Source organism: Plutella xylostella, chromosome 4 (assembly GCF_932276165.1).
Source record: "Plutella xylostella chromosome 4, ilPluXylo3.1, whole genome shotgun sequence".
NCBI lineage: Eukaryota > Metazoa > Arthropoda > Insecta > Lepidoptera > Plutellidae > Plutella > Plutella xylostella.
In genome coordinates this window covers 5898620-5913474 of record NC_063984.1, presented here as the reverse complement: position 1 = coordinate 5913474, position 14855 = coordinate 5898620, and the positions used below count along the sequence as shown (strand labels likewise).

Here is a 14855-nt window from a genome sequence, read left to right as displayed (position 1 = left end):
TGCACAAATACAACCACGCTCTGTTTTTATAGAGGAGGTGTAAGTTTCCTTGTAATCCCCTATTGTCAGGGTTTCCTCCAAACAGTTTTACATTGAGCTCCTTTTGTACTAAAATGGCAATATCTTTCTTCTCAAGTAAAACGTAGCAAGCTTATATTATTTTAAAAACTGTACTAAATGAGTAATTGTGTGGTATGTTTTTAACAAGCAGCAAATAAATTAAACCCCTCTTAACTCATTACCTACTGATTAAATTGATTAATTTCCCCAAGACACATCCCATGAGAAAAATTATACCTTTTGTGGAATTTCGCATTCTATTTGTGCTATATACACAAATTGTATCTTATTAGTAGTCCGCTCCTTGTACAATAATCTGGATCTTAAGATTTTCGTTAGAAATGAAATGGAAGAAAGTGGCAATTTTAGCTTCACAGCTTGCTCTCATTTTCTAATTCTAAGGAAAACGTTTTATAAGTTAATTAGAAAGCTACTTTGTAGAAGCTCCTCGTGAATTATTGCAAATATTTCATTAGAAATTCTGAATCAAGACTTAAGCACCGTTGTTCATTAATTGAACACTGTAATTGTATTGCCAGTGCAGTGCTACATGTGTGATTCATCACGACCCATTACGTCCCCACTGCTGGGGCACGGGTCTCCTTCCAATGAAGGAAGGGTTTAGGCCTAGTCCACCACGCTGGCCAAGTGCGGGTTGGTGGACCCCAACACAAGCAAGCTTGTGCTGAGAGAGTTGTCGGGTAAGTGGGCAACCCGACTGTCAGATGTTTTCAAGCCGCCCGAAGGCCTCTGACCAGGCTTAACGACTGCTGCCGAAGCAGCAACCGGGACCCACGGCTTAACGTGCCGTCCGAAGCACGGAAGCGTCCAGAAAAGCACCACTTGAAATTGGTCACCCATCCAATGGCTGACCGTGTCAGTTGTTGCTTAACCTCAGCGATCAGTTACGATCACTGAGGCCTGAGGAGGTTAGTTTGCGAATGCACATATATGGAGGTCCAGATTGATATTGGCGTCCGTGGGGTCCGCGCGGCGTGCGCCGACAGGGCCGGCTGGAAACAGAAGGCTAATTTCCGTCGCTTTTTGCGAACTCGCATCAATGTTTGCAATAACACGGGCTCGCTTCAATTGAATTCTGATACAACGAGCACTCGTAACCGCCTCGATGATGAATTCAATTAATGCGACAAACAAAAGTAAATAAGTTTATTAATTGTTAAACACAGAAGGATATTGTTGTTAATCCAGTTAGTTTCTGTAGGGAAAACATTTTAAATTCTATAACAAATACAGTGTTTGTTTAGGTAAAAATTAAATAATGAGCCATTTGCTAAAAAAAAGTTTTCATTTTTGGAGAAACAGATGGCGTTGTCTGTGTTGTACTAACTGTCAAACCCTCAGAACACAGATTTAGTGTCAGATCACATCTTATTTCCACAGAGGAAATTCTATATCTGCCCTCAGGCGTTCTCTATAGCAACGACGCTTGAAAAATACACATTCTTAGCTTGTAAATTAGACTAAATAGAAGTACTATTAAAAAGTGAGTTCTTATTCTGTGTTTAATACTTCAACCTCTTTGCTTTCTGTGTGCAATATTTGACGTTCGGTACACTATGTTGTTACGACATCTATCGGCTTGAACAAAAACTCAACTGACAGCTGTCAAGGAAAACGGCTCATTGGTCGGCTCCTGTTTAATATTGCATTTATGCAGTCTGCAAACGGAATTCCTAATCATTGTAAAGGAATTAGAAAACGCAGTTACAGCTGCTGTTGTTGAATTGCATGCCTCAAGTTTCTGCGATAAATTTCAGTGGGAGGGTGAGAGTGGGGACAGTTGTCAAGTAACAAACATTTGCAAACTCGGGCCGATACTGGCGCCGCCGCCGGGTCCACTGCGCTAAAGGTTGTGTGTTGTTTGCCGACATCTTACGAAATAGTTGTCCCCTGCTACTGTTGCTCAGCCAAAGTGTGTAGATACTTATGTTATTTAAATATATCTTCAAACTAGTTTCGAATATTATTTCGGCCCAGTTTTGATAGAGGGTGGGTCGGTCGGCGCCTAAGCTATTTCGGTGTTCACGCTTTATTTGTACCTACATTCAGTTTTCAATTATATATTGCAACTGCCCAACCGAATATACTTGTACCATTTAAGTATTCCCATATGACATCTGGTTTATATGTAAGTATTTATCGGTAGACTACCTACATGCGACTGCAAATGGTGGGCTAAAAATCCAAATATTTGCGTACAAATCTGTTCAGTGTGAAGAGGAATAAAGTGCGCTTACTTAGGAATGGTCCAGGCGCGCCGGCGGCGGCTGAGCCGGGCGGAGCGGGCTCGCTCAGCGCTCAGCACTAAATCTCTCAGAGTACATTAAACGTTTTCCGATATCGAAAGCACACGCTGCCGCATTCCGATGCGGTCCGACTGAATAATAAAGCACTGCGTGGTTACGCTATTGAAACATTCTAAAAGAATGAGGTTTTGATTTCCACTCGGAAATAGCTCCACAGTTGATTAGAGTATTAGTAGGTATATAGCTACTTGTAATATATGTACGTCTAGTGAAGCGCTGTACATCACCGGTCGACTTGTACTTAACGCCGCACTATCAATCAGGCTCCTGATGAGGGTTCGCTGCACTAGTTCAGATTCCGCTCGTCGGGTTTCACTGTTTCGTGGCAATTTGTAATTAATAACCGGACGAGTAGCAAATTTGATTAAAATATTAACTAAATATTGCGCATTAAATTTAACATTCAACAAACAGTTTTATCTTGTGTCGAATAATTTCCATAAATTTAAAAGCGGCCGGACGCGGTGCGTTGGCAAATTTCCACGCTATGACAGCGGCTGCCGTCGGACATGCAATTCGATTTAACTCTTGTTTTCAATTTCCATCCCCAAAATTATGGCGTTAGCAAAGCATTTTGTAAATTAGTCTGAAAAATCCGGCCATTAAATCGCCTCCCTATATTGAATATTGCCATTCCGAGCGTGTGCACGAGAATGGCTCTAAACTACTTTTATTGCGTTGTTTTTATGGAGTACAAATTCGGTGTTTATTGAGTTAGAATTTGGAAATATTTTCTCAAGTGTAGACCCCTCAAACTGCGTAGTCATAAATAGCGATGGCATCCATCGGGGTATTCCTCTCGGTTGCGCGTAATGTATCGCATTGTAACGAGAGTTGGATGTAAATGGCGGGTGCGGCGCCGCCGTAAGTCAGCATCAGTATCACTTACACCGACGTGTCGGGCCGCAACTGGAGCCGCCGCCGAGCCGTGTGTTCACAACCCACTATACTGTTATGTACCTACCTATGTATGTATTTACAATGTACACTATACCTGTAAGTACAGTGAAACCTGGATGGCAGTGATATCTGAGTAATATTTATTTCAAAGTTTGGTTTGTAAAGTATTATTTACGAGGTATACGAGTATTGTATTGTTATGAAATCAAAATCAGGCTCAAAATATAAATAATATCTCCAGAATCGTGAAATAAAAGGACACAACGTAGCGTCGTAGGTCGTAGGTGTGTAGGGCCTCCCTGGCGGCGGCGGCGGCGGCGGCGGCGCGCTCCGATGCCGCGCTATATGGCCCGTGAATAATCCTTTCGTAATACCAGACTTAATGGCTTGGAATTTAACAATTAGTTGTTTTCTTTCTGCCTCGTCAATAATGAAGGCTCGGGCGGCCGCGATTTGGCGTAAGCGCTGCTTTGTAGCGGTATTGCAATTTCCGCTCCCAGCCATAGGCAAATTAATTCGCCAACATTTCACATTTAGATTTTCCTTACGGCACAGAATTAGTTTGTTTCCAGTTTTAATGGGTTTCCTTCAAGATAGTTGAGATCTTATCTAGTTTGCTGGAAGTGACACGAGGTACTCCAAGTTTGTGCGCACGTAACGGTCCAGTTTACTGTTTTACTTTATTATAAAACGTCTCCGTTTGTGTTTGCTTTATATAAAAACTAGGAAGCTACAATTATAAACTTATACACAATAAATAATTAAAAAGGAAAATGGTACCGATTCTGAAGGGCGCACTTCCTAATTTTAAAATGAGCTAAAATCTCTAAATTTAACTGACAGCGCTAATTTTTGCTATTCTGAAGGCAACGATTTTAACGGTCAACTAAATTTAGAAGGCTCATTTGACGTCTTTAAAATGAGTGTGGCCATGTACTTAAGGATATTACAATCGAAAATAACGATTAACTTTTTTAACCTTAAAGGACTCCAAATAAATTTAATTATTCTAAATAGTAGGTGAAAATAATGAAAAGAATTAAATACCCTGCATTTATATTGGTTTTCGTGATAATTTCAAATATTTATATAACATATTCATAATTCATTATTTCAACTGGTAACTCTGGCTAGAAAATGCTTCTATGGTGGTCTATGGACATTTCCGAGTGATTTAAAAAAATATAATAGAGTAGAGATGGGGTAAGTTGATAAAATTGTGAGAATAATCGAATATAATCGATTATTGCACTAGAATATTTTAAACAATAGTTTTTCAGTAAAGTATGTAGGTACTAAGTTCTACATCTATGTGTTATCACGTTATCCACGATATTTAATATAAGTACTTACTTACTTAAATGTTTAATAGTTGGTGATGATGTTACGTTATAAGTAGGTATACTTAAGTAGATGACTGTGTAAGGGATGATATTCATATAAGAATATGAAAAGTATCGAATACTTACACAAGCACAAATACCTATACTATATACTATACCTAAATTTATATTTACCAAAAACGCATATGATTATAATAAAAGTACCTACCCAGGAATCGATCCAGCATCGATTATTTTTTCATTCAAGCATAGATCGGAAGCAAGTAACATTGGACTAGGTACATCTCTATGGCGCATGCGCGGTGCGCGCTGGACTCGCCCCCGGCGCGGCGCCATCAGTGGCCATCACATCACCGCCATATTGAATTTTCCGCCGAAAAGTATGCCGCTATTTTTTAAAAGTAGGTATTTTTGTTAAGTCTTTACAATACAAAACAAACATTTATTATAAATTAATATGTTTGTGTTAGCAATATTCAATTGTGAAATCGATAAGGTGCTTGTGTGCAAGTTTACGAATTATTTTAGGAAGTAACCTACGTAAAATCTAAGTAACCTTACTAACTATCTGGTTACTTATGTTTGTGTTCTAGTGTTTTCGTTTCTAATATTTAAAGTTTTGTGTAAATAGGTACCTACCTATAAGGATAAGCTTATTCTGTCAACTATCCATACAACTTACCTATACTTACTTTATTTTTTCAGTGACAACAACAAAGAAAATGAAAAATCAACCACACCCATAAACTAAACATGAAACGCTGGATACAAGATATTAATTCCTCTCTGGGACAACAATACTAAAACTACCATCGGTCCACCTAGTTACCTACGTACTAACTGGAAGGATAATGGAAATAAGATACAGAAATGAAATCAAGCAATTGTGTATATTGGTGTCAGAAAAATTACTCAACCAGTTTGTATTGTGTGTGTTATTTACCCAAATAAAGTTTTACGTCCATACAATTTCTTTCTTCTTTCATAAAAAGTATATATAGTAGTGAGTATATAGTTTCTTAAAGTCAGGCATATTTTTCAGATAAAAGGTAACCTAGGTATAACTTGTTTTTTCCTGTAACAAAATAGGTAGTTAAATATTTGAGCTATGCAGAGAACACTTTAAGTAAAATATTCTTACAAGTTGAAAGGGGTAAGTAGAGAGTTAGATAGGTACACAGGTAGGTGAGTTAAGGTGTTCCTCATGTATGTTGTTGAGCCGGTCCGTTTGGAAGAGGAAAGCCGAGGTGTTAGGGCTAGTGTAATTCCTGAAGTAGATCGGTAGGTGTGTTGATTAATTTATTAGATCTAGAACAATAACTTAAGTTCTTTTTAAGCAACCCGGTTCATGTCTACCTTGTCAGTAACACGTTTTTCATTCATTCAGTCCAAAGATCAGAAATAATAATATGACGAAACAGAGTCACTTTCACATCGTAGTTTCACCAAAAATAATAAGTAAGCGTCGTTGCAATTAGCTTTACATGCTTAAACAACACATCAGCTCTAAGTTAAATCCATATTTATGAACCTACAACAACAATTTCCCATATATTTCACGATTTTACTTTTAGAAATTTTAGTATAATTTTAGCAGGCACCTGTTTAGACCCCTTTTAAATTTAGGAAGAAAGTTGCTAATTTTAAGTTGACAGCGCTAAAAATGGCACCTTTAGAATACCCGCTCAGACCATCTATCCTAAATTGAATAGTTTTAACGCTGTCAGATTCAAAATTTAAAGTGACGTCTCTAATTTTGGACCTAAACGGTGCCTTCAGAATGCCAAATAAATTTAGAGAGAATGTAAGCGTTTTTTGACAGCGTTAAAATTAGAATGTGCCCTTCAGAATCGATACCAATATATACCTAATAATTATGTTAAGAATTATTGTATGATACCTGCTTCTGAATTAATCTGTAAAAGTTACTCAGTTTGTAACAAAATGCCGTAGAATAGCGAATAAATAGATTGTTATCATTTAATTAAACCTGCAATAGGAGTTGATCATAAATCAGCAGACTTCAACGTCTAAAATCAAACAGGAGTGTTCACGTTAATGAATAAACAGGGATTTGCATCTCATTGACATTGTTCATTATCGAGCCGCCCGCGCCCGCTCGCCGCTTCCGTATGTTTCCACTACGCACTCATTGGATGGAATTATTGTAATTATTATGTTTTATCGTATGCTTAACTGAATATATTTGTATCTTATCATGAATATTTGGCTGGCTGGTAGAAAGTGCTTTGAGCATTAAGTCCACCCTTTGTAAATAATAAATATCTTGAAAATATACCTACCGTTAAAAATATTACTTTTTTAGGATTCATGTAAAATGGAACACTTCTGTTCTAATTTTGAAGAGACGTATTTTAAGTGCTTACATTAATTCTCGTGATAAACCTGTCGTCCTTTGTTCATCCATAATAATGGTACGCGTTGGCATTTTAATCAAGGTTAACGAATTTTTTACGGGCGGCGTAGCGGAGGCGGCGCGGGGCGGCGGCGGCGGCGCGTATCTGCCGCGGCATCGAGGCCCGTAGCGGCTCCTCCCAAAGAGGGTTACTTTTGTTCGTGTCCCGCGCGCTCTTCTTATCTTTGAGTAATTACCTACCTTGTTGTTTTGTTTTGTTCATTGTCAGCCCCGTGAGGATGTTTTTGTTTTATTACACACTTTGTTGTAACCCATATTGTCTGTAACTTCTTTATACCGTTGATTCGCTCACAGCCGGCTCTACTCGAACAAAGGCACACTTGTGATATCATAAAACCTGAAATAAATATGGGTTGATTTCGGTTTCGGTGTGCCCGGTTAGCTTCCTACATAAATTTCTGGCTCGGCGTTTTATATTCCAAAATATACACGAGTGTTTCCGCTGTTGGGCATTCCATTATTATACGAAAACAGTTGTGCTGTTTCATTTCATATGGATATTTTAGTGGCTCGTAAAAAGTTGATTGAGGTTCTCACGTGTTGTGGATTTAAATTAGAATTTCTTGGCGAACGTGTTACGACGCGCTTCGCTGACACCACCTCGCCAGGTTTAAAATATACGGGATCTGGTGCTGCCCGCGCCCCGCACCCCCCGCCCCTCCTCGTTGCATCCCGGATATTATAGCGTAAATCATATTTATTATTTCACCTCGCATTTCATCGATCATATATTCTCCAACTGATCTTCCACCTACTGTAACGTTAAATTTTACGTACGTATAATTTATAGTCGGTAAAATTCAACAGCTTTTCGCATATTTAACTAATATTAACTTTGGTCAAAAACTATTCAAACAAAATTATCACTATCGGTTTTAATGTGAATCTGTGTACAATTTTTGACACAATAGTCCATTTGCATTGTGGTGAGAATGTGTGTAGGGTAACATATTTCAAAATCAAGAGTGAATTAGCAGCGTCATGTATTGTTTACTGGAGGCTCGCGGCCGCGGCGGCAGCGTGAATCACCGCCTGTAATCACTACCTATATGCCAATGCGATTAATATTTAATGCTGCTATTCTGCGTGGAATTACTGCGAGCCTGCGGTTGAGTTTGCACTAAATTACTGTTCGCTGAATGGTGTCTGCTATGTCTATGACAACGTTTCATTGACATGCATGCTCGTGTTGAGCCTAATCTGTGTTAATGCTATATGTTGCGGCTACTGACTTGGATCCTAGGCTAGCTATCAGCGGGCAGGGAACTCTTCAATGAATTTTGGTATTTGTTTAATTTTGAATTTAAATTTATTATAATTTTTCAAAAATACAGAGGTACAAGGTAATTGGCAATGTGTGAAGTCGAGGTAGATGAGAGAGTGACGGTGCTGGTAGGAGGGTGGCGGCCGCCGGCCCTCGCGCATCCCTTCCATGGTCATCGTTAGTTCTCGCGGCTGCCAACAGATGGCGTTAGGTGCGTCGACATGCCCCCGGCCTTGGAAGCACCCGGTTGGTTCCAAAGAGGTGTATGGGTCATCAGTGGGTCATCTTCTTGAGGAAACAACGGGCATATCTTGGAGAATGACCGCTGTATGATGCCTGTGGCCGTCTTGATGCTGGCCACGCGTGAGATGCCGTCGCCCCCGGCGAAGGTCTGCAGCACTCGTCCCAGGCGCCATTGAAGTGGCGGTACGTTGTCCTCCTTGATTAGGACGAGGGTATCAGGAATCAGGGTGTGTTTGTGTGTCTGCCATTTCGTTCTCTTCTGTAGTTCAGAAACGTATTCCTTCGACCATCTCGTCCAGAAGTTCTGCCGCATCTGCTCCACGCGATCATAGCGTGATAGGCGCAGCGTTGGAGTAGCCGTCAGGTCTTCGCCAGCTGGAGCGGTGAGCGGTCGGCCAATGAGGAAGTGAGCTGGTGTGAGTGGGAGTAGATCATTGGGGTCTGTGGACAGAGGATACATGGGTCGGGAGTTGAGGACAGCTTCAACTTGTGCCAATACTGTGCTCATCTCCTCGTACGTTAAGTTAGCATTCCCTACGACTCGCCGTAAGTGAAACTTGCAAGACTTGACCCCCCCCTCCCACAATCCACCAAAATGCGGTGAGTATGGTGGTATAAATGTGAATTTAATGTGATTATTTACTCCATAATTAATTATGTCACCTTGACTTGAGTCTAAAAATTTTGAAAATTCTTTTAAAGCGCCTACAAACGTTTTTCCGTTATCGGAATTGATTTCTAGGGGTTTCCCACGCCTAGAAATGAACCTTTTAATTGCCAATATATATGCTTCAGTAGTAAGGCTGGTTACTAATTCTAAATGTAAGGCTCGAGTCGCAAAACATACAAATAGGCAAATATAACATTTTTCTAATTTAGCTCCTCTTCCTTTGCGATTTAATATGAACAATGGCCCAGCATAATCAACGCCACAGCGCATAAAAGGAAACCCAGGTTCTAATCTTTCAGTAGGTAAATTACCCATTTGAATCTGTAAAGTATTTGCCTTCAAACGCATGCACTTAACACATTTGTGAACTGTTTGTCTAGCTAAGTCGCGTCCCCTAAGCGGCCACCAACTGTCCCTTATAGCGGCTAGTAACAGCTGAGGCCCTGCATGAAGCAAATCTAAATGTTTATGTATAAATAGCAGCCGAGTAAAGTTGTGTTTTGAGCATAACAAAACTGGAAATTTTTTGTTATATGAAAAAGATTCGGAGTTACCTAATCTGCCTCCGACCCTAATGAGGTTATGTTGATCTAGAAATATATTTAAACTAGAAATATTTCTAGGAAATTTTACGTTGCGTTTGTTAGTTAGATCAGTTGCAATGCCTGGAAATGATTGTTGTTGAGACAATCGAGCTAAACACCTAGTGGAGTTATCTAACTCGTCTACCGTTAGTTCACCGACTATATGATTTGATTTTATTTTCGACCGACAGTTGTGTGCAAAACGCAAAATGTATGCAGTTATGCGTTGCATTCGAACGAAAGATGAGTAACGGTGAAAAGGAAACTCTTCAGGCTGAGTGTGACTCACCAATACTGTTTTTTCTAACTTTAATTCCGGTAATTCGATGTTATCAGTATTTATTGTGACGTTCTCCTGTGACGGGTTAAAGTTGTTATCACGTAAGTACTCGGGGCCGCTCCACCACATGCCCGCCGCCTGCAGCTCGTCCAGCGCGAGCCCGCGGGACAGCATGTCAGCCGGGTTCTGTTTACCGGCCACGTGAAACCATTGCGAATCGCCAGTTAATTCATTGATTTCCACTACTCTGTTCTGCACAAATGTCTTAAGTAAACTTGGTGACATTCGAAGCCACCCAAGCACAATAGTCGAATCAGTCCAGAAATGCACTTTATTAAAACTTAATCTGAGTGACTCAGTGATTTTTGCGTATAATCGTGCACCTAGTAACGCCCCGCATAGTTCTAAACGAGGAATGCTAACCGGTTTTACGGGTGCTACTTTGCTTTTCGCACACAACAATCGCACTGTTACAGGTAAGTTATCTGTGTAGGTACGCACATAAGCACACGCCGCATAAGCAGCCTGTGACGCGTCAGAGAAAATATGTAAATCTGTGTGTAAACAATTATCGCCTTTAATGTGACGAGGTATACGAATTGTTTCTAAATATTTTAGTTTATCAACAAAATTATGCCATTTTATTAAAGTGTTCGTAGGTAACGGGTCGTCCCAGCCGACCTTCAAAAGCCATAAAGATTGCATTAAAATCTTAGCTATAATGACAGTAGGGCCCAGCAAACCTAGCGGGTCAAAAATTTGTGAAATTGTAGACAAAATTGTGCGTTTAGTAACAGGAGTTATGTCTTTAACGTGTCTTGTCGAGTAATTTAATTCATCGGAATTGTTAAACCACCCCATACCTAAAGTTTTCGTTTGACAATTATCACCGAGCGATAGATCTTTAGACGAAAATATACTTTGAGAATTTTGAATGTCTGAATTGAAAATCCATTTTCTTAAATGAAAGCAGCCCGATTTTAATACATTTGAAACCCCGTTACATATTTGTAACAGCTGTTCCTTATCATCATGTCCTGTTACTAAGTCGTCGACAAAAAAATCGTCATTGATGACTCGTGAGATGACGTCATCCGTGCATTCCGCCGCGAGCTGTTTAAGACAACGCATACTAAGCCATGGGGCTGAGCCCGTGCCATACGAAACTGTGTTCAAACGATATACACATAAAGGCTGAAATGGATTTTCTCTCCAAAGAATTAATTGCAAATCTCGTTGGTCTTGTTGTATTAAAATCTGTCGATACATTTTTTCCACATCGGCAGATGCGACATATTTGTATTGTCGAAACCGCAATAAAATTGAGAAAATATCGTTTTGTAAAGCAGGCCCTATTAATTGAATATCGTTTAACGATTTTCCTGATGACGATTTTGCACTTGCGTCGAAAACGCACCTCAGACGGGTAGTGCTACTGCTTTCTTTGAAGACACCGTGATGTGGTAGAAAGTAGCATGGCTTAGCATACTCATCAATTAGACTCATGTGACCTAGGTTTAAATATTCGCTCATAAAGTCAACATACAATTGTTTATATTCGGGCGCGCATCGGTTTAATTTACGTTCAAGGGCATAAAACCTATTTTGTGCTAAACTAAATGTATCTCCTAATACATCAGCTGATTCGCATAACGGTATGCGCACTGAAAAACGACCCGTATCGTCGCGTAAAGTCGTTTCTTTAAATAATTTTTCGCATGCCGCTTCATCTTTTGTGAGTTTATTGCATGAAGTAATTTCTTCTAACTCCCAAAATTGCTTAAGTTGTGCGTCTAAGGTCTGGGTAAAGTTACAATGCACTCGATTAATGCGCGAGTGCTTACTATTGATTGAACCGGAAATTATCCAACCTAACTTTGTATTTTGCAAAAACGGACCTTTAGCTAATCTAATTAAACCGTCATTTAATAGATCCCAGAACTTATCGGCTCCTATCAATAAATCTATTTGACCAGGGGAGTGGAATTCTGGGTCTGCTAGTGGAATGTCTTCTGGAATTTGCAAGTTATGATTGATGCCTATCGATGGCAACTGCGCGGTAATACGGGATAAAACTAGGCAATTAAAGCGTGTGAGATATGAACTAGTTTTAGATCGTACTTGAACCTCGCATGATAGTGTGGACTGGGTGACGGAGTTACCTACACCTGTGACGTGAACAGTGGACTGTATCAATGGAATGCCGAGTTGTTTACATACAGCTTCTGAGATAAAGCATTGTTGACTGCCGTTATCTAAAAGAGCTCTAATTGTGTGATATTTATTATTACAATCCGCGATTTCTATTAATGCCGTCGACAATAACACTTGATCTGTGTTATTATTGACGTTATATAACGTGTGCGTTGTGTGAGATGCGGATTGCAATGGCTGTGAGCCTGCCGTAGCCGCCTCGGGCTGCGGTTGCACTTGCGAAGTGAGAACTGCTGAAGATATTAATGCACCAGAGTCTACACATTCGTTATGAATTAATGAGTTGTGTTTTTTATTACATTGTTTGCACGGCCCGAACCAGCAGTCGACTACCGCGTGACCGGCGCGCAGACAATTGCGACAAATGTTTTTATCTTCTATGTATTTTACCCTATCTGCTATCGATAAATTAAGAAACGATTCGCAAGAGTAAAGCGGGTGATTTGCGTTGCACATAATGCATGAATAACGTTTAGAGCGAGATGAATTTAATGGCTGTTTAGTATTATTTTTTTGTGTGACAACATAACTGTGTGATTTTTGTACATTGGGCGTAACTTTTTTAGAGTTATTGTCATTTTGTGTGCTTTTATTTTGTTGAGACAAGTTAATCGTTTCCAGTACATCGGCCCGGTCTTTAAGAAATTTAATTAAATCAGCAAGCGACAATTTAATATCGGAATCACCTTCAGAGTTAATTATAGTGCCTTTATAAAGTTCCCACTCCCGTTCAGTTGCAGAATCTAGTTTTGAGACAATTATATATATTATGAGGGTACTCCACGAGTCCGTAGGTTCGCCTAAAGTTTTTAGAGCGCGCATATTTCTCAAAACGTTATCTATTAATTTGCGTATATGGGGTGCGGATTCTTTATGCAATGATTGCGTTGAAAACAAAGCCTTTACGTGATTGTGGACTAGCAAACGATTATTATTGTATCTATTTTGCAATAACTCCCAAGCTGTTACGTAATTATCAGAAGAGAATTCGAGCGATTTTATTACTTGAAGCGCGTTACCTGTTAATGATGAACGTAGGTAATGAAATTTTTGCACGTTATCAATATCAATACTATTGTGAATTAACGACAAATAGGTGTCACGGAACTCAAGCCATTGATCATACGATCCGTCAAAGGAAGGCAATGAGATAGTAGGTAATTTTATCATGCTTCTAGAAGTATTGTTCTGACCATGTGGTTTCAAGGATTCTTTTAAAATACACTTGCACTTAGCTACTATAGCATAGTATTGGTTCTCAAAGGTTCCCCGTTCAATTAATTCCTTTTCTAACTGAATTTCTGACACTAACAATTCTAATTCATCTTGAATAGCATTAAATTGATCAAGTAACGGATGTGACTTATTTAACCGCTCTTGTAATTCTGCTTTTTGTAACTCTGATAATGTTTCCCCATCTACAGATTGCACGTGTTTTGAAAATAATGTGAATTTACCCTTAACAACCCCTCTTTTTTTGATTAAATCCCTAATAATATCTTCCGCATTATCACTCCCTACTGATTCATCACTATTTTTAGGCATTTTGGTGGATTGCGAAAGAAAGAAGGCAAGTACTCACAGTTGTTCTAGAAGGTTCGACACGTGGCGCGCGGTCTGCGCTCGGACAGCCGTAGCGGTCGCGCGTATGTAGGTAATCACTGGAATTTGCACATAAACACTGTATTAGCACAAATCGAAGAATGGTTGAGGAGGGAAGGAAGGGTTTACTGGCCTGACCGTGATGCTGAGCTGGTTCTGCGATGAATCCGGCTCGAAGGACCAATATGTTGCGGCTACTGACTTGGATCCTAGGCTAGCTATCAGCGGGCAGGGAACTCTTCAATGAATTTTGGTATTTGTTTAATTTTGAATTTAAATTTATTATAATTTTTCAAAAATACAGAGGTACAAGGTAATTGGCAATGTGTGAAGTCGAGGTAGATGAGAGAGTGACGGTGCTGGTAGGAGGGTGGCGGCCGCCGGCCCTCGCGCATCCCTTCCATGGTCATCGTTAGTTCTCGCGGCTGCCAACAGATGGCGTTAGGTGCGTCGACACTATACTTTGTATGGATTTCCCATTTCGGCACCATCATCTTCCACGCCCAAATATACGGGCCAAGATTGCTTGATAACTTGATATAAATAGGTAAAGTATTCTTTAGTTGTGCATCAAAAAAAAATATAAACATTTTACATGACAAATTAATTACGTTTCATAACGCGGTCTTTTCGCTTATAGCGATTTCTGCCAGACAATCGTTGGACCTACAGTATACTTAATTTAATATCTACAAACTAAAATATAAGCATAAGAATATACATGCATGAGAATACAAGTAAATATCGGTACCTATATAGTATCGAGTTGTATAATTCTTCTTACATAAAGTTTTAAAACTTTGGCACATGCTCCATTGAATTTTGATCTATAAGCCGGAAATGTTCGTCAGCTCTGAATTCACTAAAAGCGCTCTCATTCATTTGTTATTATTTGAGAATGAAAATCACTCCTCGAGACGGTCTCTTACAA

General features: G+C 39.6%; 2 protein-coding genes across 5 annotated transcripts in view; one reads left to right on the top strand and one right to left on the bottom strand.

The window, feature by feature from the left end:
- LOC105384093 (E3 ubiquitin-protein ligase MIB1) overlaps positions 1-14855 on the top strand; it is a 148026-nt gene that overhangs the window by 40168 nt on the left and 93003 nt on the right. The gene's annotated exons all lie outside the window — the stretch shown is intronic.
- LOC105389963 lies at positions 8891-14383 on the bottom strand. Its single transcript, XM_048632067.1, has 2 exons — positions 10118-14383; positions 8891-9015 (listed from the first exon to the last, which is right to left on the bottom strand). The coding sequence occupies exons 1-2, from the start codon at positions 13865-13867 to the stop codon at positions 8935-8937; spliced, it is 3831 nt and encodes a 1276-aa protein (XP_048488024.1). The 5' UTR covers positions 13868-14383; the 3' UTR covers positions 8891-8934.